The 24,165-nt window shown below is 39.0% G+C and overlaps 1 protein-coding gene across 2 annotated transcripts; it reads left to right on the top strand.

Annotated features, from left to right (window-relative positions):
• The first annotated feature begins 492 nt into the window (after window positions 1–492).
• On the top strand, window positions 493–24,010 carry LOC137714172 (bifunctional nitrilase/nitrile hydratase NIT4A). Of its 2 annotated transcripts, none has more exons than XM_068453451.1 (5): window positions 493–651; window positions 19,836–20,015; window positions 21,060–21,353; window positions 22,469–22,744; window positions 23,618–24,010. In XM_068453451.1, exons 1-5 carry the CDS (start codon window positions 567–569, stop codon window positions 23,776–23,778), a joined length of 996 nt encoding a protein of 331 aa, XP_068309552.1. In that variant the 5' UTR covers window positions 493–566; the 3' UTR covers window positions 23,779–24,010. The 2 variants fall into 2 exon arrangements, with proteins under 2 accessions (XP_068309552.1, XP_068309551.1); XM_068453450.1 differs by lacking the exon at window positions 493–651 and adding an exon at window positions 18,218–18,520.
• The last annotated feature ends 155 nt before the right edge of the window (window positions 24,011–24,165 follow it).

Here is a 24,165-nt window from a genome sequence, read left to right as displayed (position 1 = left end):
CGGCATTGCTCTACAATCATAAAAATGTAAGCTATAGTGTTGTCCAAGTGCGGCTAATGCAAAAATGGTGAGCGCCTTGCCTCGAACGTCAAGAATTTAGGCAACCATGTCACTGTCGACTTGGCGAGCTTCCTAACGTTCGCTATCCCTAAAGATCAAGAAGAAACCATGCAGCAAATGATGTACATTTCTCAGAACTCAAAACAAATTATATTTGGTTCCATACAAAGCAATGTGTAAAAGTGTATATACATTTGTTCTATCTGTAATATCGAACATGATCGATGCAAACAATTTTAGTGGCAAGATTTGAAAACACAAGCAAAGCAATGCGTTGCGGGGAAGAAGTAACATGAAAACGTCGATATTCTCTTGATCCCAGCATTGGTCTTTTCTTCCTGCTAGTTGGAGCTTCGAACCATATTCATCAGAAATTCTCGTCGTACCAAATTGATCGGTCATCCTCCTTCTTCAGCCACACACACAGAAAATACACAAGAAGCGCAAAAGATTAAATTCAATTGGCTCTGGTACCCTCATCTTCCCCACTGATCGCAGAGGTCGACATGGGAACCGACTACTCCGCCCCCACTGTCCGCGCCACCGTCGTCCAAGCCTCCACCGTCTTCTACGACACCCCTGCCACTCTAGGTCCCCTTACTCTCTCACCTTACTCCCAACTCTTTTTATTTACTTCTTCATTTTCCTTCTCACTGTTTATGTTTATGTTGCTTTCCCAAATCCAATTCAGAGGTTTTAACTTTACAATTTTGGGTTTTGGATTTTGGTTTTTTTTCTTCATTTTATTGTTTCAACTTCTCATTAATTTCGAGTAACTTGTAAAATTTGTTAATCCTTTGACAACTTGTAAAATTTGTTTAATGATTTTGTGAGAGGTGTTAGTTGGATTCTCGTCCTATGCAAATTTGAACCAAATTATTGCTAGCTTATTGACGCAGCGAGATGATAAACAATGGGATCCTCACGTTCACCCTTAAAGATTCATCTGGAATCCACCAGAAAATGAGAGAATTCTGAAAGATTATTTGATTAATATGGAATACAAAGAAGATGCCCTTAAGCAACGCTTACATTGCCTATTTATTCTATTTGTGATATACCAGATTAATTGCACATATTGAATACTATTAATCATAGTGGATAACTCATGACCTCTTGGTCTTCTCCTGGCGCCTATCAAGCTGTGCTTCAAATTCCTCTGCTAAACGTTCTACGTCAGACTCCTCCACTTCGAAAGAACTCGTCCCCGAGTCATCTTCAGGATAGAGCGCTTCATCGGCATGATATTCAAACAAATCTGTAACATTAAAAGTGCTCGAAATTCCCATAGATGCAAGCAGGTCCACAATATAAGCATTATCATTGATCTTCTTTAAAATCTTATACGGTCCATACTTGCGCGGCTTCAGCTTACTGTAAGTTCCAACAGGGAATCGCTCTTTTCTGAGATACACCATCACATAATCTCCCTCATTGAAACTTTCCTTGCTTGAGACACTCAGTAACAGGAGCTGTAATGGTACTAAAGTTTCGTACAAAGCGTCTGTAAAAAGTAGCAAGACCATGGAAACTACGCAACTCACTTACGGTTTTTGGAGTAGGCCATTCTCTGATTGCACGTACCTTGTCTTGATCCATATGAATTCCATCTTTGCTAACAATATAACCCAAAAACAGCAACTTACTTGTAAGGAATGTGCACTTCTTCAAATTAATATAAAGCTTATTCTTTTCCAGAACATCCAGAACTTGTCTCAAGTGCACTAAATGCTCTTCTTTGGTTTTACTATAAATCAGGATATCATCAAAATACACAACAACAAATGACCCAGTAAAAGGACGCAAAACCTGGTTCATAAGTCGCATGAAAGTACTTGGTGCATTTGATAATCCGAATGGCATTACCAGCCATTCATACAGACCATCCTTGCTTTTAAAGGCCGTCTTCCATTCATCTCCTGGTTTAATTCGAATCTGATGATAACCACTACGCAAATCAATTTTCGAAAACACCTTAGAACCCTCAAGAACATCCAGCATATCCTCCAACCGTGGAATTGGAAACCTATACTTGATGGTGATCTTATTAATGGCTCTACTATCAACACACATACGCCAAGTGTTATCCTTTTTTGGCACTAACAAGACGGGAACTGCATAAGGACTCATACTTTCATGAATAAATCCCTTTTTCAGCAGCTCTTCAATCTTCTCCTTCAAGATTGCATTTTCTTTCGGACTCATCCGATAATGGGGTAGGTTAGGAAGGCTTGCTCCAGGGACTAAATCAATCTGATGTTGAATATCTCGCATAGGAGGAAGTTGTTCCGGTAAATCTTCAAACTTTCTCAAAATTTCCTGCACTTCTTCAGGAATGTGGCTTGCAGCAACATCTGTCACCATGAGACCCTTAAGTACAACTGGATACATGCACCCAACTTCTTTAATAATGTCTTCAAACTCGTGGCTATTCCTGGAGATAGCTAGAAAATTTGAACTCCCAACTTGTGGGTTTTCTAATTTTCCAGATTGATTAACAGGAGCAAGAGCAATTTTGCGAGAGCCCCACTCAAAGAGAAATACATTATCACGACCTTTGTGGGTAGCATCAACATCAAACTGCCATGGCCTTCCCAATAATACATGGCTGGCATCCATGTCAATTACATCACACCAAATCTCATGTTTGTAATGCTTACCGATAGAAAGAGGAATCTTGCATACTTCTGTCACTTTCACCGACGGGCCTTTCTTCACCCAACCCAATATATAAGGATCTGTACGTTTCTCTGTCGGAAGTTTTAAATAATCAACCAGCTTTTGTGACACAAAATTCTCACAGCTACCACTGTCCACAATCAGTGTACACACATTGTTGTCAACAGAACATAAGGAGCGAAATATATGATTTCTCTGCCCTTCTTGTTTAGGCGAAAGGAGAGCTCGTTGTAGCACCATATTGAGTACTTCATCCTCTTCAATAGAAACACGATTCATCATCAAATTCACAACCTCATTATTATCTTCATATGCAAACTCAGCCCCATCATAATCATCAGTATAATTTCCTCCGTGATCATCAGCTTCTTCGGTTCCTTCTACAAGGTTTGCTTGCTTCCGCTTCGGACAGTTATTGGAATTGTGGCCATGCTGGAAACATCTATAGCAGACATCACTGGTTGCTCTGGCGTACGGACCAAGGCTTGGCCTTTGATTTCGATTCTGATTTATGTCAGTGTCCCGGCTGCTCTCTCCTCTGTAATTCTGCCCTTTATAATTATTTCCTTGGATCGGCTGAACATCTTTCTTCTCCTTGTTAGGAACATAAGAATCTGCTGCCCTCCTCTGGTAATTATTATTATTATTGCCATAGCTCGATTTCTTCTCTTTTTGTTCACGATCTTTCAGTTCTTTCTCTAACTGTTGTGCCTTCATAGCCATATTTTGAGCCTCATGGACATCCCAGAAAACTTGTAACCCAATTCTATCCTGTATTGACGTCGTCAATCCATTGACATACCTTGACACCGTCTGCCCCTGAGTCTCATTCAAAGAATTTCTCTCTGCCAACCGTAGAAATTCGTCAGTATAATCCTCGACTGTTCTGCTACCTTGGGTACAATTATGGTAAAGGCGATAGAGATGCTGCTTGTAGTCTACTGGAAGGAAACGGTCCATCATCAATTGTTTCATCCTACGCCATGTTCTGATCGGTTGTTTGGCCTGCCTCTGTCGCGACTTCTGCAAATTATCCCACCATACAGCCGCACTTCCCTTCAAGCGGAAAGCCGCTATCTTAGCCATCTTTTCCTCCGGCACCGACATAATCTCAAAGAATCTCTATACCTCCACGAGCCAGTCTAAAAATCCTTCAATGGATAGATGCCATTAAAATAAGGAATGTCAGCCTTCATTCGGTAATCTTCAATGGGTTGTCGGTTATTTTGATTAGCAGCATATGGGTTCTCGGGCTGGTCAATCTCCTCCTCAGAATCTGATTCACTAGCTTCCCGTTGATGATGACCATTGCGGTTGACTCTACCACCACCACGTCGGTTTTCTCGTTCGTTTTGTAGATTGTTGTGGTTTCCCATGTTGAGAAGCAATTGCCTAATCTCTTCAACGCTCGCAGCAAGGGCGTCAAATTCTCTCCTGGAAACTGGTTCCCCGCCAGGACGAGTCCTATCATTCGTCGGGTTATTCGCCATCGAGCCAAGGCAAAGACCGATCACAAAGTCTCACATAAGCCATAATTAGGTTTCATCAGTTCACCATCCAACAATTGTTTGCAAAATGGAGGCCTGTTCAATAATAATCAGACGACCCTTTTGTACATATATCGTCAATGATGTATTTCCTCTGTAACCAGGTCACCTTGCTTTCGCATATGGTTCTCCTTTGTCAAATGTATCGTTCCCAGTGATTTGTACCATAAAGAATCTGCTACAGATGAAGTTTAATACGGTTCTGTACTTTCTTGCTGTGTATGGAGATCAAGTTCATAAATATGTTTTCCCAAACATGTTGAATTTGTTATGTTGATTCTGAATGCAACCGCATACCTACTTAAGTAGTTACGGTTCTTCGCTCTACCCTTGAAATGCATTCTCCACAATGCTTCGATTCGCAAGCTCATCTAGAACTAGGCGCGTTGCATCCGGCATTGCTCTGCAATCATAAAAATGTAAGCTATAGTGTTGTCCAAGTGCGGCTAATGCAAAAATGGTGAGCGCCTTGCCTCGAACGTCAAGAATTTAGGCAACCATGTCACAGTCGACTTGGCGAGGTTCCTAACGTTCGCTATCCCTAAAGATCAAGAAGAAACCATGCCGCAAATGATGTACATTTCTCAGAACTCAAAACAAATTATATTTGGTTCCATACAAAGCAATGTGTAAAAGTGTATATACATTTGTTCTATCTGTAATATCGAACATGATCGATGCAAACAATTTTAGTGGCAAGATTTGAAAACACAAGCAAAGCAATGCGTTGCGGGGAAGAATTAACATGAAAACGTCGATATTCTCTTGATCCCGGCATTGGTCTTTTCTTCCTGCTAGTTGGAGCTTCGAACCATCCTTGCGGCCCATCCATCTAACTTTCGCATACTTCGTTTCCTGGATCCTTCGTCGGAAAGGATTGGAACTGACAAGTTGCACTGGCTAGGCTATGGATCGGAACCACTTTTGAATTCGATAACCTATGGTCTGCGAGACCCTTAACAGAACCATTTTTCTTTTGGGAGAAAGATGTACAAACAAAAGAGGAAAGGAAACTGAAACATCATAACAACGAATTAATCAGAATCAATATCAACTACAACGACCGAGACCTACACCGACGAAGATACTGTACTGAATGACTTGATCGATCGTACTAGATAGTATAAGATAGACCATAAACCTTTCATACGCAATTCCTCGATCGCAGCAAGAAGGTGCTCCCGTCACAGGTTTCAGCTTTGCTAGATCTGACATGGATGTTTTGGCTTCAAAACCTATGTCTGTAAAACAGAGAAGAAGATGTTATAAACATGTGAAAGTTGTAATCTTTTGTGATTGGTGTTCATAAAAACCATGTTTTAATTCGGTTTCATGTTCTGGGGTTTGAGTTAGAGGAACAAGCTCTGATATTTCTATAAGCCGCCCGTCTGACTGCCATTGAGATTTTACGCCAAACTCCAAATCGATACCGCTGGAATTTTTGTTTAAGCATATGCTTTCCCATTGTATTTTTTCGGAGAGCGATCTTCTCCCTTTGAATTGTTTATCAACCGAAGTCCGCTTTGAATCATCTTCAGTATCATCTCCACAGCTGTAACTCCATTTGTAGCTCTTGTTGATATTGTCCATGCTTAGCTCGATGGAATGAAGATCGCTATCAACTGAAGTCTGTTTTGAATCGTCTTCACATTCCGCTTTGTATGCAACAACTTCCATTTCATTCCCTTCTATCTTCGTGTTCTGAAATGCTCCAAAATTTATCTTCTTTAAATAAGCCTCGAGTTCCTTGATTTTACTGAAATCTGGATAACTGTGACTACCTTCGCGCGTTTTGGATCTCAAATGAGCCGCTAGTTCATTCTTTAGCTGTTCCACAACGGCATTTTTCTCCTCAAAATGATATTTGGCTTCAGAAAGCTTCATCTGGACTCTCTCCTCGCGCAACACATCGGCTAGCTGAAGCTTTTCCCTCTCCTTCTCCACTTCTTCACGAACTTTCTCCGATTCTTTCTTTAGCTCTTCGACTTGTGCTCTGCCCTCCCCAAGACCTGTGGCTAACTCATCACAAACTTGTTCAAAAATCTCTTTTGCCCTCTTCTCCCTCTCGAGCTCTTTCGTGGCCTTCGACAAAGCTGCCTCTTTATCTGCCAATTATTTCCCTAGCTTCTTGTTCAACCTTTCTGTTTGTCTTCTTAGCTTCTTCTCCACCTCAAGTTCTTCTGCCATGCACGCTATTGCAACACGTATCCTCTCTCGCTCCTTACTTTTCCAGGCCGTCTTTTCCGTGATATGGAGACGATCTCTACTCTCAGAGTCTGGGTTCGTATCCCTAGACTTTCGGTGCAATATTGTGATGCTGAAATTCTAGAGGTCATTATGCAACCTGTAGGAACCTTTATTAGGGTAAACGAGAATTCTCTGTCGGGTTTGAATGGACTCTTTGTGAGAGTGTTGCTTGAGGTGGACTTGAGGCTGTAGCTAAAAAGGGTGATGGTTATTAATGATCAGGAAGATTGCTCTGTCTTGCTAAGCTATGAAAAGTTATTTGAAGTATGCTTTTATTATGGGCGGCGGCGGCGATTGGAAGGTCACAAGTGCCTTTCCCTTGAGGATAATGATGGGTGGCTGTTGGTGGATATATTGTTTAAGGATAAGCCATTGGTGTATCCAACATGAGTTGTAATTTCTGAAGAATTTAGACAAGAGCTGCATGGAGGGGTTATGCTAGTGTTTCCCCAACCAGTGGTGGGGGAAGAGGTGAACACTAAGGATGAGGAAGAGCTGGAATTGAGAGACCAAGCTAGGTTCCGTATGAGAATGTTAGTGAAGGTTGGACAACAGTGGCTTCTAGGAAAAGTAGGTATGCTGGTAAGGGTCGAAGTGGTGCGAGAAGGGATGACAGGACTTATGACAATGTGGTGAGAGGCAACAAAACTTGGGTGTGGAAGGCAAATTTAGTTGCTAAGTAGAGGCCGGACTGTGCTCTGGTTTCCGATGACATTGAGGGTGGTGATGGGGTAAATGTGGCGAGAGCTAATAAGGGAAAGAGTGTTGTAGAGGAAGATGAGGAGTTCATAGAGGCTGAAGAAGAGAATGTTAAGCAGATTCAGTTCATAGGGAGGAGGAAGAGGGGTAGAAACAGTGGTAATGATGTCATTGGGGTTAGCTACGAGGTGGATGATGTTGACTAATGAAGTGTTTAGTTTGGAATTGCAGGGGATGTGGCAGACCTGAATTTGTCGCACAGTTTAAGTTTATGTCTAGTTTAATTAACCTTGATGTCTTTTGTGTTTTAGAAACTAGGTCTAGTCTTGGTAAGCTCTCAAAAAATGTCTTTTGTAAATGGTTTAATTCTATGTTTTGTGCAGAAGGCAAGCTGGTGGGCTTGGCTTGTTCTGGGATGACCAAACTGTTATTATTAATGTAATTGCATCCTGCCCTAGATTTATCCACTGTAGTGTTAAGGTTATTAATTCGAGTGTTAGTTTCCTTTACACTTGTACTTATGCTTTTCCACATAAGTTTCTGCAACCATAATTATGGGATGATCTTTTGAATCTTCATGGTATAAATACCAATGTGCAACCTAGGATTTTAGTTGGAGACTTTAATAATATTCTAAGCCCTAGTGAGGGGGGGGTGATAGAAACACAAATGTACATATGGTGAATTTCGTTCTTGAAAAATGGAGGTCTTGTTTCACTTCCAGCTTCTGGGGTTCCTTTTACTTGGACCAATGGACACAAAGATATTAATTTAATTTTTGAAAGGCTAGATAGGGCCCTTGCTAATGCAGCGTGGTTGAATTTATGTCCAAACGCTAGTCTCCATAATTATCTGATTTTTGGATCGGACCACAGACCTATTCTGTTAGATTGCCACCCTAATAATCACTGTAATATTGTTGGGCGAAAGGACTTTAAATTCTTGGGTAAGTGCTTAAATTCTTGGGTAAGTGCTTAAACCACCTAGATTCTTGGGCGAAAGGGATCATCTATCTCCATATATTTTTATTCTGTGTATGGAACCGTTAATTAGACATTTTAATCAAATGGCCTTCTCTCCTAAAACTAGCATTGGGCTTTTAACCTAGAGGGTTCAAGGTCTCTAATCTAATGTTTGCTGACGATTGTCTCATTTTTGCTGAAGCGTCAAAAGGGGCAACTAGAAACATCTTGAATGTTTTAAACATGTTTGCTTCTGCCTCTAGACAAAAGATCAACTTTAATAAATCATCTATCTATTTCTCAGAAAATACAACTAACCAAATTCGTAATGAGATTGCCAATATTACTCAAATTCAACACAAGATTACAATGGGTAAGTTTTTGGGCATAAACAACGTTATATGCTGGCGAGACTCTGTAAATACAAAGGATATTATGATAAAGATAAAGAATAAACTGGCAGGATGGAAAGCAAATACTCATTCGAGAGCTGGTAGGGTTACTTTGATCAAGGCCATTCTTAGCAGTATGCCAAATCACATCATGTCGTGCTTTAAATATCTAGAAAAGCTAACTAAGATGCTTGATAAGGAGAATATGAGATTTCTTTGGGGAAAGGATAGTAAAATGAAACCTATTGCTTGGAATAAGGTGTGTCGACCTATATGTAGTGGAGGATTGGGTATTAGTAAATGTAACTTATTTAACAATACTTGCCTTGCTAGACTTGGTTGGAAGGTGCTTACAAATGACCAAAACTGGTGGGTTCAATTAGTTAAACAAAAGTACCTACGAAGGGAGAATTTTATGGAAGATAAGGTAAGGCAAAATCATTCGATGGCCTGGAAAGGAATCTTAAATGCAAGATCAATAATTGAAAAAGGAGCTCGGTGAATTGTGGGAAATGGGAGGGACATTCTGTTATGGATCCAAAATTGAGTTTTTCCTTTCCCCATCTGTAACCTGTTCTAGGAGGATCAATTAAGCAATATTGATTTGAACCTTAGGGTAAGTCATTTTATTGTAAATGGAACCTGTAATAGAGAGTGGTTGAGAGAGGTGGTGGATGAGGAAATCATTGAGAAAATATGCAGTATTCCGTTACCTCTCTATAATAAAAATGATTCATTATGTTGGGGTTTGAATGCTAATGGAAACTTCAGTGTTAAATCTGCAACTTGGATTCAAAATTCCATGATCAATGATGATTTACAGGATAAGTTGTTAAAAAGAATGTGGAAGTTTAATATTCCCAATAAAGTTAAAATATTTAGTTGGCTTTTGATCCTAATTCAAAATAAGCTTCAAACTAGGAGTAAAATTCATAGGTTTATTAATACGATAATTGATACTTGTTCATTATGTAATGTGGATCCTAAAGACCAAAATCACTATTTTATTAACTGCGAGTGTGCTCCGCAAGTTTGGAATTTTAGACCAAAAGTCCACCCTCATGTCAATCAGAATAGTTGCAGTCGTCTTGAATGGCTTTACTCCTTAGATTATAATGATAATGAGAATTTATCAAATCTTAGTTATTCTCTTATTATTTGCTGGCAAATTTGGAAGATGAGAAATCAAGTAGTCTTCAACAAAGTCAAAGCTTACCCTTCTAGGGTGGGTTTTTTTGGCTACTAGTATGGCAAATGAGTACAATAATGTCAATAAGAAAAATTATGTAGCTTGTAGGAAGCAAGAAGGGCTGATTAGATGGCAACTGCCGAGGGACAATTTCTTCAAACTAAATTTTGACAGTTCCGTCAGGAATTCTGTAGCGGTAGTGGGTTTTATCTTAAGGAATGACCGAGGAGAACCAGTAATGGCTGGAGCCAGATCTTTAAGGGAGGTGACAATAAATGTTGTGGAATGCATTGCTCTTAGGGATGCACTCTGGATGGTGAGGAGTAGAGGTCTTAAGAAGATAATGGTAGAGGAAGATTCAAAGCTGGTTGTTGATGCGGTCTAAGGAACGAGCGGTGTTCCTTAGAGAGTAAGGAATATTGTTGAGGACATCAAACTCATTACCAGGTCGTTTAAGTACATCTCATGGAATCATGTTTTCCGTGAAGCAAATTTTGTGGCTGATGCCGTCACGGATGTGGGTTTTTAGCACGCGAACCTCCATGTTTGGGATTGGTCCATCACGTCTTCTGGTAGTCGAGCTTTCCTTTTTTATTGTACTGGTCTAGATGTACTAGAGGGACTTCTCTTTAATATATTTGCGCTTTTCATAAAATAAAATAAAATAATTAAATGGTGATTGTGGCATACGAGGAGTCTTCTCCTTCCTTCCGCGTTCAATCCTGCTTCTTCTCTCATTTCTTCTTCCACACTAGTTCTTTCACGCCATTTTTTCAAATCAATCAAATCCACCACAATCTAAATTAGTAGAGATTGCCGTATGAGATTTAATTTAGATTGTGGTGCGCAATTGCTGCCATCTAGGTTAAGGAGAATCTTCAATAATTTGTGGTTTGTGGGGAAAGGGCATGTAGAGGACAAGAGCTCAGAGACATCCGAGAATTCTCATAGTCCAACTTCGAATGTACCTGGCCATTCAAAGTCGGTTTCAAGACACCAGAGATATTCCATCTCCTAAATCGGGTTTCAGATTTGACCAAAATTGAACGAGTTTGGAAAATTCCACTGCAAGTGTACGGCAAGGTTCATTGAAAAAAATGATAGATGTGTACCAATAATCCAAATAGGGAGCACATGAACCTTGCTGCATGAGATTTAATTTAGATTGTGGTGGATTTGACTGACCTAAAAAAATGGGGTGAAAGAACTGACGTGGAAGAAGAAACGGGAGAAGAAGTAAGATTTAACGAGGAAAGAAGGAGAAGACTCCTCGTATGCCACAATGACCATTTAATTCCATTTTTTTTAATTATTGGTTTATTGAAGGTTTTTAATTTAACTTAAATTATGATTAATTTAAATGATGTGGCTGTCCACATCAAATGCTACATAAATTGGTATGAAAACATGATAAGTTAAGTACAAAAAACTACCTCAACTATTGGCGTAATGACACTTTCATACCTCATCTTTTAAAATTGACAATGTCATACCTTATCTTTATAATTTGGTCCAATGTTATACCTCCGTTAGCTTGTCCGTGAATTGGTCTGTTAAATGCTGACATGGCATGATCCGGGGCCCAGTTCCTTGCCTAGATGGATTCCACGTGGCACCACACCCAATGTTTTCCCGCCAAATGTCATCCAGCTAGATTCCTAATACACGTGGCTTTCTCACAGGATGACACGTGGATATTCCATTAAAATTAAAATTAAAAATTTAAAAATTTAAAAAAAGTAAGGGAACGTTGTAAATTGTGCCTATTGAATTGGTTTCCTCCCCCCGATACCCAAATCTTGTCGATCTAATTCCCCATTCCCATTTCCAGATATCAAGAACCCTAAGCCTAGTTCTCGCGGCTCCAAATCTCGATCAGAAATTCAACGAAAAACCCAAATCATCTTGTCGACTCGCTTCCCTGACTTCGTTGGTGTTCGAAGGGGCTTTCATCTGGGTTCCATTGGCTTCGAAGGAAAATTGAAGGATTCGCCATGGGGTGGTACGTGCGCGAAGATCCCGACGAAACGACCCCTACCTATTGTAAGTTTTTTGTGCTTTTGATGATTTCAAATGTATAGTGGACTTATTTTTTGTTTATTCTTGTTTGAAAAGGTGGATTTATGCTTTGTTAATTCGAAATGGTTCCTACGGTGTGTTAGAATGGGTTGAATGTGGGTATTGTTTATTCTTCTAGCATTGTTTATTCTTGTTTGAAAAGGTGAAGGATTCGCCATGGGGTGGTACGTGCGCGAAGATCCCGACGAAACGACTCCTACCTATTGTAAGTTTTTTGTGCTTTTGATGATTTCAAATGTATAGTGGACTTATTTTTTGTTTATTCTTGTTTGAAAAGGTGGATTTATGCTTTGTTAATTCGAAATGGTTCCTACAGTGTGTTGAAATGGGTTGAATGTGGGTTTTGTTTATTCTTTTAGCATTGTTTATTCTTGTTTGAAAATGTGGTTTATGCTTTCTTAATTCGAAATGGTTACTGAGTTGTTGGATAATGGGTTGGTTGCTTTGTTGCTTTGTTTATTGTTGTGAAGATAAGGTGGTTGGATAGTGGGTTTGTTGCTTTGTTTATTCTTGTGAAGATAAGGTGGTTTGTTGCTTGGTTTGTTGTTGTTGAGAAATGGTTAATGTGCATTGCCTGTTTGCATATAGTTGTGGTTTGTTGCAATTGCATATAGTTGCATATAAAATGTTGTGCATTGATTTCTGTTGTTGGCTTTTAAAATGCAATTAGTTGCATGTAGAATGTTGTGCATTAGTTGCATATAGATGCATATCGAATGATTTGTTAGGTTAAAATGCAATTGCTTATGTTTGTTGTTGGCTTTTAATTAGGGTTTGTTGTTGTGAATTTCAGTTTTTCCAGAACTATTCTCTATCGAATTGCATCATGGTGGGGAGATAAGTTATGACATGTACATTGGGGGAAAAGTGACATATATATATATATATATATATATATATATATATATATATATATATATAACTGTGATAAAGACCTCATGTCACTGCCGGTGATAGATGATATGGTGGAGGCAGTTGGATACATTGAGCGGTTCATGAACTATTATTTCAAGATTCCCAACATGGACCTTTCCAATGGTTTGAAGCAAATTCAAAGTGATTCCGATGTTCAGTCCATGTGCAATTTTGTTCCAAAAGATAAAGTGATTGAGATGTATATCGAAGAATTGACGACAGAAGAAGCCGTAACCCAAGAGCAACAGTTTCTGAAGTCCATGGAAGTGACAAGTCCAAGTAAAGTGGTTATTGAAGAGATAAGCAGTTCAGAAGAGGATGTTGGGCCAACAGCACTTAAACCAATAAGATACAAGGGCTTGCTAGCTATTGAAGGGCCAGAAGTGGATGATTGTTGCACATCTCAAGTAGTGCAAACATGTGTGACTGAGGTAGGAGAGATAAATGCTGAAGAAGGGAATGGTCAGAAAGAGAAAAATTGTGAAGGGCCAAAGAAGAGTAAGGGGAAATCTGTGGCTGAGGTAGGTGAGAGGGATGTAGGAGAGGGGGATGTAGGCGAGGGGGATACTGAAGTATTCTTTGATGTACCTATTAGTTTGGAGGGGAATGTTGAAGAAGAGAATGAAGAAGCTACTGAAGAAGATGATTGTGACTTTGAAGAGAGTGAATATAGGAGTGATACTAATAACCCAGTGTTTTCCAAGTTTGATGAAAGGGATTATGAGCAAAGAAGTGCAAGGCAATCTGAGCAAAGCCAGGAAAGAGAAGAAGAGCAAAGGGAAGAAGAAATTGATACTGCAAATGTGGAACAAAATGTGGTTGATGATCTAGATTATAACTCTGATGCTCTTGAGAGTGTACACTCTTCGGATGATGAAGAAGGCAAAAAACATGAGCGATTTCCAGAGTTCAATGAGAAAACTGATATGAGGAATCCCGCTCTTACACTCAGGCTTGTTTTCAGGGATCATGACCAATTCAAGCGAGCTGTCATCATGTACTCCCTAGTGAATGGATATGGAGAAATCCATTTTCCTAGGAATGAGAAATTGAAAGTCGTAGCAAAGTGTGCAAATGGGTGCCCTTGGAAGTGTTGTGCTGGAAAAATGTATGGTTCGAACAGCATACAGATCAAGACCATACTTGATGAACACACATGTGGGAGAACTTGGGCAAACAAGAACATGAAGTCCCCTTTGCTGACTGATTTGTACATGGACAGGATAAAACTGAATCCCACATGGCCTGTGGATTCCTTTTTGGCAACTGTCCAATCAGAGTGGAATCACGATTGTACAAAGAGGAAGGCTTACAGGGCTTTAGATAGGGCTTTAAAGATCATTGAGGGAAAACATGCAGAGCAGTACACAAAGTTGTGGGACTTTGCTGAGGAAGTGAAGAAGACTAACCCTGGAAGCACAGTGAAGGTGAAGTTGGATAGGGGGAGGTTCCAAAGGATATATGTGTGCTTGGGGGCTTGTAAATAGGGGTTTAAGTCAGGTTGTAGACCATTGATAGGATTAGATGGGTGTCATTTAAAGAGTGCATATGGAGGTCAGCTACTTTGTGCTGTTGGCATTGACCCAAATGATGAAACATGGGTTATAGCGTATGCAGTTGTAGAAATGGAGAATAAGTCCAGTTGGATTTGGTTCTTAGAGTTATTAGCCGTTGATGTAGGGATTGTCAATCAAGGGGGATGAACATTTATCAATGATTAGCAAAAAGGGTTAATTCTGGCCCTTAAAAAAGTCCTCCCTAATTCCCACCACAGATTTTGTATGAGACATCTGTATATTAACTTTAGAAATCTGTTCAAAGGGAAAACATTGAAAGATGCTTTGTGGTCAGTAGCCAGAACAACAACAGTTCCCTACTTCAAAAAAGCAATGGAAGATCTGAAGAAGCTCGATGAAAAGGCCTACGATTGGTTGGTAAAGTTGCCTGCACATTATTGGAGCAAGTCCCATTTTGAAACACATCTGAAGTGTGACATGTTGCTGAACAATCTGTGTGAAAGTTTCGATGCTGTCATACTTATACCGAGGCAAAAACCTATTGTCACCATGTTGCTCCTTATTCATACACTCTTGATGAAAAGAATTCAGATGAGAAGGGATATAATGGCGAACAAAGTTGGAGATCTCTGTCCTAAAATCAAGAAAAAGTTGGAGCAAGCCAAAATTCAGAGTGGCAGGTGCATTGCACAATGGTCAGGGGGCTCTAAATTTCAAGTTGATGCTGGATGGGGGGAACAATATGTGGTTGACTTGGTTGAGAAGACCTGTTCTTGCAGAAAGTATGCCTTGACAGGAATCCCATGCAACCATGCAATATCGGCCATAAATTTCAAGAGGGAAAAACCGGAGGACTATGTCAATGCTTATTATTCGAGGGCGCGGTACTTGGAGCTGTATTCTCATTTAGTAATGCCGATGAATAGGATGTCTATGTGGGAGGAAACTGATAAACCACCAATATTGCCTCCTACATATACAAGGCAACCTGGAAGGCCGAGGAAGAAGAGGAACAAGGAAGCTGCTGAGAGGGTGAACAAACTCCCACAAACCCAACCAATAATCCTCAAGGTCCTCCTCAACCACTTAAGCTAGGAAGGAAAGGCCAAGTTACTTTGAAATGTACTGTATGCAAAAAGGAAGGTCATAATGCAAGAACCCATCATAGACATCTTCCTCCAAGGGACAAACAGGTAACATTTTCTACTTTATATGATTTTTTAAATCCCTTAACATCATATTACACTCTTAATCATTTAACATCATTTTCTACTTTGTAGGCATCCACATCTGCTCAAGGACAAACTGCACCTAAAAAGAGGACAAGGAAAACAAAGGTAAAAACTTAACCATTTCCTTAGTTGTAAAACATTTGGATTTAGTTAAAAAGCTTGCTTGGTCTCTAAATGAACTTTGGATTTAGGCATTACAATCAGTAGCTGAATCACCTAGAAGCACCAAGCAGAGAAAGACCAAGCAATCCACTAACTGAATCATCCAAGGGCACCAAGCATAGAAATACCAACCAACCCAGCCACAGCCACATTTTTTGCACAGATGGTTGTTTTTTGTAAAGGAATTGTAAAGTTTGAATAGGTTTTATGCATCCAATAGGCCTTTTGTGAATTGAATGGATGATGTAGCAGGTTTTATGAATTCAGTAGGTTTTGTAATGTTGGTTGGAGATGCTAGATGAATTATGTTAGTTTTTTGAACAGGTTTAACAATTTATGGATAATTAAACAGGTTTTATGCTTAATTTGGTCTATTTCATATTTTTCTTGCAAATGATGAGTAGTTTGTGCTTGAATACATTTGTTTTGCTGTTGTTGTGGTTATATCCATTATTTTTGGGTGAGATTTTTTAAATTTCAGGTCAAGGATGATATAATATGTGCTTAAGGATGATAATCTGTGCTTAAAATGGTATATATCATAGGTTTTTTTTTTTCGGCGGGAAATTTCAAATTCAAATTACCAAAAAAAAAAAACCAAATATATTTTTTGACGTGGATGACATTTGGCGGGAAAACTTTGGGTGTGGTGCCACGTGGAATCCATCTAGGCAAGGAACTGGGCCCCGGATCATGCCATGTCAGCATTTAACAGACCAATTCACGGACAAGCTAACGGAGGTATAACATTGGACCAAATTATAAAGATAAGGTATGACATTGTCAATTTTAAAAGATGAGGTATGAAAGTGTCATTACGCCAATAGTTGAGGTAGTTTTTTGTACTTAACTTATCATGTTTTCATACCAATTTATGTAGCATTTGATGTGGACAGCCACATCATTTAAATTAATCATAATTTAAGTTAAATTAAAAACCTTCAATAAACCAATAATTAAAAAAAATGGAATTAAATGGTCATTGTGGCATACGAGGAGTCTTCTCCTTCTTTCCTCGTTCAATCTTGCTTCTTCTCCCGTTTCTTCTTCCACGTCAGTTCTTTCACCCCATTTTTTTAGGTCAGTCAAATCCACCACAATCTAAATTAAATCTCATGCAGCAAGGTTCATGTGCTCCCTATTTGGATTATTGGTACACATCTATCATTTTTTTCAATGAACCTTGCCGTACACTTGCAGTGGAATTTTCCAAACTCGTTCAATTTTGGTCAAATCTGAAACCCGATTTAGGAGATGGAATATCTCTGGTGTCTTGAAACCGACTTTGAATGGCCAGGTACATTCGAAGTTGGACTATGAGAATTCTCGGATGTCTCTGAGCTCTTGTCCTCTACATGCCCTTTCCCCACAAACCACAAATTATTGAAGATTCTCCTTAACCTAGATGGCAGCAATTGCGCACCACAATCTAAATTAAATCTCATACGGCAATCTCTACTAATTTAGATTGTGGTGGATTTGATTGATTTGAAAAAATGGCGTGAAAGAACTAGTGTGGAAGAAGAAATGAGAGAAGAAGCAGGATTGAACGCGGAAGGAAGGAGAAGACTCCTCGTATGCCACAATCACCATTTAATTATTTTATTTTATTTTATGAAAAGCGCAAATATATTAAAGAGAAGTCCCTCTAGTACATCTAGACCAGTACAATAAAAAAGGAAAGCTCGACTACCAGAAGACGTGATGGACCAATCCCAAACATGGAGGTTCGCGTGCTAAAAACCCACATCCGTGACGGCATCAGCCACAAAATTTGCTTCACGGAAAACATGATTCCATGAGATGTACTTAAACGACCTGGTAATGAGTTTGATGTCCTCAACAATATTCCTTACTCTCTAAGGAACACCGCTCGTTCCTTAGACCGCATCAACAACCAGCTTTGAATCTTCCTCTACCATTATCTTCTTAAGACCTCTACTCCTCACCATCCAGAGTGCATCCCTAAGAGCAATGCATTCCACAACATTTATTGTCACCTCCCTTAAAGATCTGGCTCCAGCCATTACTGGTTCTCCTCGGTCATTCCTTAAGATAAAACCCACTACCGCTACAGAATTCCTGACGGAACTGTCAAAATTTAGTTTGAAGAAATTGTCCCTCGGCAGTTGCCATCTAATCAGCCCTTCTTGCTTCCTACAAGCTACATAATTTTTCTTATTGACATTATTGTACTCATTTGCCATACTAGTAGCCAAAAAAAACCACCCTAGAAGGGTAAGCTTTGACTTTGTTGAAGACTACTTGATTTCTCATCTTCCAAATTTGCCAGCAAATAATAAGAGAATAACTAAGATTTGATAAATTCTCATTATCATTATAATCTAAGGAGTAAAGCCATTCAAGACGACTGCAACTATCTAAGGAGGTATGAAAATGTCATTACGCCAATAGTTAAGGTAATTTTTTGTATTTAACCCAGAATAATATTATTGAACTAAAATAATTTATCAGAGTACTAAAGTGAGATCTATTCTTTATTTCTATATCACGTGCCAAAAATAATAGCCGCCACACCACCAACAATTCACACGTCACGTTCGAGTTTCTAGAGTTTCCGATGCCCGTCACTCTCGCTCACTCAACGCATATTCATCAGAAATTCTCGTCGTACCAAATTGATCGGTCATCCTCCTTCTTCAGCCACACACGCAGAAAATACACAAGAAGCGCAAAAGATTAAATTCAAATGGCTCTGGTACCCTCGTCTTCCCCACTGATCGCGGAGGTCGACATGGGAACCGACTACTCCGCCCCCACTGTCCGCGCCACCGTTGTCCAAGCCTCCACCGTCTTCTACGACACCCCTGCCACTCTAGGTCCCCTTTCTCTCTCACCTTACTCCCAACTCTTTTTATTTCCTTCTTCATTTTCCTTCTCACTGTTTATGTTTATGTTGCTTTCCCAAATCCAATTCAGAGGTTTTAACTTTACAATTTTGGGTTTTGGATTTTGGTTTTTTTTCTTCATTTTATTGTTTCAACTTCTCATTAATTTCGAGTAACTTGTAAAATTTGTTAATCCTTTGACAACTTGTAAAATTTGTTTAATGATTTTGTGAGAGGTCTTAGTTGGATTCTCGTCCTATGCGAATTTGAACCACATTATTGCTAGCTTATTGTGAGGTTTAGTCCACTATCTACTGAATAAAATATCATTAGTTCAAATAAATAAATAAATAAATCCAGTGCTGCCTGCTCAAAATCTCAAAATTGCTGTGGTTGTATATATTTTTTACTTCTTGTTTTGTGGAAATATTGCTAATTAGTGTAGGTTGTAAATTGGGTCGATACAGTTTGAGATTGACTCGTCTTGTTTGAACTCAGATTGTAAAAGAAATGAGCTTGGCTCAAACAAATTATTAGGCTCATACCATCTTTAGCTATACTCGACTCATAAAGCTCGAAAAAAACTTGGTGTATTACATGTAGAGAGGCAGCTGAAGACATTGATTGTTTTTCTTCATTTCCAATTGCGTTGAGATTGTGACAAAACATTTCTCCTTGTGAGGGTTCCCCATTCAAACTTTCAGAGTGTGAATGTGAGTGGGTTGATAGAGGAACAAGAAGAAATTTAGACTTCTATACTTTCCTTGCATGATTTGGCTCTTGAATTCTGAGAGAGGGGTTTGCGCTATGTTATGGAGAAAACTTGGGGAGAAAGAGTAGCATGGTCACGACTGATGAGGAAGTACTTCTTTTTGGAGGTTGCCAGTGATACGTGTTCAGGTATAAGAAAGGAATGTATTTTCGATCCAACCAGATTTGACTACCCGAGGAGACCACAACGACTAACAGACCACAATTCATTTGTTAAATGGGGTAAACCACATAGGGGTTGCTTGTAGATTTCCCAACATATTTTTGTTTGAGAATCATATATAAGACCGATGCAAATATGGTGATTGGTCCAGTTGACCTGTTGAAAAGAAAATGCATAAATTCCTAGCCAGAATTTCTGAAGTATAAGTTTCAATTGTTATTTATCTTTTCATTCCTGAATCCTGACTACATTGGAAATTAAGCTTTCGAGATATGATTTTTGATCTAACCCAAGTTGCTGCATTCCTGTTTCTTAAATAAATTGAAGATATTTTGTATTTTTGGTGGATCTGATTTCTGATTGAATGGGTAGATAAGGCTGAGAGGTTATTGGCTGAAGCAGCAGGATATGGTGCCCAGTTGGTTGTGTTTCCTGAAGCATTTGTGGGTGGTTATCCACGGGGGTCGAATTTTGGCGTTGTCATTGGGAACAGAACAGCTAAGGGTAAAGAAGACTTCAGAAAGTATCATGCTGCTGCCATTGATGTGCCTGGTAAAACTACTTTGTTTTTTTCTTTCTTGATGATTTCATGCATTGGTCATGTGTAAGAAACTGAGATAAAATGAATTCTTTAGAATTCCCAGGTTGATTGAGTGGTGGATTGAAATGCATTCGGTGCATTGAAATGTCAGTCAGTGTTTAAGCTTCAAATTCGTCTATTAGTTGCTATAAGTTATTTGTTTTTTGGAGTCAAGAAAATTTAAGCTGTGGACCTGTGGTGCAATGAACTACTATGGCTATGGTTATGGTTAAGCATCAGTTTATCGTTAAACTTCAAATTCAATTAGTAGCTATTACTTATAATGTCGTTGCTTTATTGTAGTGAAAAGAATTAACTGCCGTCCTTTATTTTTTTTCCAATGAAAGTTAGATTCCAGAGGAAATTGATTCTAGTGAATATTTGTTTTTTGGCGAAAACTCTGTTGAATGTTTGGATGCAAAAACAACAACAACAACAAAAAACAAAAAAAAAAAAAAAAGGTGGAAAAGACTTCTTTTGTTTTTCTTCTTTTTTGTTGGTTATACTATTATTTCTTTTTGTTTTTTTATATCTGTGAAAGTTCAAAAAAGAACATTAGTTCATTGGAAAATGGTCACTCAATGCATTGAATAGAACTAAGCATCTTAACTGTTTTTACTTGGCCAAAAGGATGCCAGTGGTTGGCATGAGAAGTGCGGGCATATCTATCCCGCTCTTCATGAGTTAATTGTGGTTGCTAAAAAAGGACACTAGTGGTTCATGTCAGGCTCTCAGTGAAACATTCTACACCACTGTTTTGCAAGTGGATCTTATCAACTAAATTTTATTTGAAGTATCTCAGTTGGCTTATTGTTTTCCTAATATATGGAATTCAAATCTTATGTTACACCAAGTGTTAATAACTTTACTGAGGCATGCTATCATATTTTGATCTTAAATCAAAACACAGGCGGACACTATGTTCTAAAATTGTCATTGTTTGACCCAAATGCAGTCTACGAATAGAACTGTGAACATATGATATGTAGTTTCACTTTTTTTGTTAACTAATGCAGGTCCTGAAGTTGATCGATTGGCAGCAATGGCTGGAAAGTACAAGGTATTCCTGGTAATGGGTGTGATAGAGAGAGATGGATATACACTCTATTGCACTGTTCTGTTTTTTGATTCTCAAGGTTGCTACTTGGGAAAGCACCGAAAAATGATGCCCACAGCACTGGAGCGGATCATTTGGGGATTTGGAGATGGATCTACAATTCCTGTGTTTGAGACTCCGATTGGAAAAATAGGTGCTGCCATTTGTTGGGAAAATAAGATGCCACTTCTAAGGACAGCAATGTATGCTAAAGGTTAGTTATTTGAACAGGAAATTTTGAAATATCACACTTCATTAATTATTTTTGACTCACTTTTTAAATACTTCAGTTTTCTTCGAAGCTATTATACAATTTCTTTTCATTTCTTATTTTGGTGTCTGTAATTGCATCATTTAGTTTAGTGCTCTATGAATGAAGGATGGCTTTACATGGCTTTCTAATTTTACCTTGCTAAAGGTTAGCTATTTGGGTTTCTCATTTTACTTCCAAGCTATAGCCCTGTTTGAACCTGCTTACTTCCAGTTTTCATGCTTTGCCATGCAAGTTTGAGTTCCATATGGGGTGTTGACTTGTATACAGACAGGTATCAGGTCAAAAAGATTATTTGGCTATCTAGGTAGTTGAGTTAAGTATACTGTTCTGCGATCTTTATGTGGGGTTGAGTCAGTTTCTAGGTTCCTGGGCGATTGGATAAGTATGTTGCTACTCAATTAACTCAAATTGAAATAAGACACTGGCTTGATTTACACTTACACTTCTTCTAAAGACTTAAGAATAGTCTGCCAACATTTGTGGCATAGTCTGGTTGTCCTTACCAAGTTGGCAATTTACCATCCATTCAATACATGGTTTTTCCTAGCTACTTTCTTTCCAACACAATGACTCGAGAACATCTGTGTGTTTGTTGATATCATATTTGATCATGTTTGGGCCTTAGTTAGCCAGCTTGAATATATGCAAAGGGGAGGCTTGCCCTTATTCTATCCTTTACTCTATAAGGGCAACCCCACCCTCATTTGAGAGAGGAATCTCATAATAAACCCTGGACTCTCCACTCTCTCAAACTCCTGTACAATGTAACCTGCATTTGCATAATGAAACAGAACTACACCAGCGTGAACGTAGCCCAACTTCAGGTGAAGGTGAACCATGATACATCTTTGTGTTCCTGTGCGTTTGTGTGGTTTTAGGGTCCAATCTAAGTTGATCCAACTTTGTGCATCAACTGTGTTTTAGTTCAAGACAACGTGAACATGAAAATTAATGGTAGAAACGATGCATTTCTTGGTGGAGTTTAAAGGCGTTCTTAGTATTGCTTTTGATGCTTTAGTACTATGACTTGATGCAGGATGCTTTGTTGTGTGCAGGCATTGAGATATATTGTGCTCCTACGGCTGATTCCAGGGATTTATGGCAAGCATCAATGACTCATATTGCCTTAGAGGGTGGGTGTTTTGTCCTATCAGCCAATCAGTTCTGTCGAAGGAAAGACTACCCCCCTCCTCCAGAATATGCATTTGCAGGAGAGGAACCTGCTCCAGATTCTGTCGTCTGTGCCGGAGGCAGTGTTATTATCTCACCGTCAGGGACTGTTCTTGCTGGACCCAATTATGATGGGGAGGCACTCATCTCAGCAGATCTTGGTATGTCATCTGCTTGTTCTCTTCTAACAGCAATTAAGCATCTAGATTGCAAGCTGTGCTGACATAATTTTGAGCTACAACAATCCGGCTTTGAGATGTTGTGGAAATTAGAAAAACTTCAACTTAAGCGAAATGGCAGGAACCTCCATTCTATTTTCAGAAATTAAAGTACCCTCACATCCCATAATAGATTTCAGCATAACTTAACCTCAAGTTACTACATCTGCCTGTAAGATATTTCCTATATTTTGTCTGTTTCGGATAATATCTAAACATAAAACGGACACCAGATGCATCAGTTGATATGCAACCTTAATGTAACATTTCTAGTAAAGTGAGAACCCTAGTATGGTATAAGAAGTTTCTCTAAATTTCAATATAGCGGGGAAGCGGTACAGAGCTTTTAAAAATAAGAAGTATTTGAAAGTAAGTGTTGGTATAATTTACTGAAACTCTATGATCTAGGCTCTCTGTTGTGCTGTTATGTGTATGATGCGAGGCAATATGGTTTAGTTGATAATATAATTTGATTGATCCTCTCTCTCACACAGGCACATAGATTATGGTGGTTATGGTTGCAAGCTTGTGGCTACGTTTCATGAGGACAAGTGTTTTCCTTAAATAGTTATATTGCCTGCTCGAAGTTTAGAAAGACCGCACAAACTCACATTGGAGGAATCGAATATAGTGGTAAATCAAATAAGCACTCATTTAGTGGAATATAGTGGTAAACCAAAAACTGTAAACAAAGAAATTAGTATAAAGAGAGAAGCATTCCACCTGTAGTAAAACTATCATACTATGTCTAGAGTTTTAGCTGTTTTGTTTAAGGAGACTGAGCTCTGATATTTCTAATGTCCAAATGTTGCATAGATCTTGGAGAAATAGCAAGGGCGAAATTTGACTTTGATGTGGTTGGCCACTATTCACGGCCCGAAGTGCTTAGCTTGATCGTGAGGGACCATCCAGCAACTCCAGTTACTTTCACATCAGCCTCAGCAAAGACCGATCGCGAAGTCTCACATAAGCCATAATTAGGTTTCATCAGTTCACCATCCGACAGTGGTTTGCAAAATGGAGGCCTGTTCAATAATAATCAGACGACCCTTTTGTACATATATCATCAATGATGTATTTCCTCTGTAACCAGGTCGCCTTGCTTTCGCATATGGTTCTCGTTTGTCAAATGTGAATCGTTCCCACTGATTTGTACCATAAAGAATCTGCTACAGATGAAGTTTAATATGGTTCTGTACTTTCTTGCTGTGTATGGAGATCAAGTTCATAAATATGTTTTCCCAAACATGTTGAATTTGTTATGTTGATTCCGAATGCGACCGCAGACCTACTTAAGTAGTCACGGTTCTTCGCTCTACCCTTGAAATGCATTCTCCACAATGCTTCAGGCATTGTATCCGGCA

The sequence above is a fragment of the Pyrus communis genome, chromosome 14 (genome assembly GCF_963583255.1).
Source record: "Pyrus communis chromosome 14, drPyrComm1.1, whole genome shotgun sequence".
Taxonomy (NCBI): domain Eukaryota; kingdom Viridiplantae; phylum Streptophyta; class Magnoliopsida; order Rosales; family Rosaceae; genus Pyrus; species Pyrus communis.
Note: the sequence above shows the minus strand (reverse complement) of the source record. Positions and strands in the feature narration are given on the sequence as shown.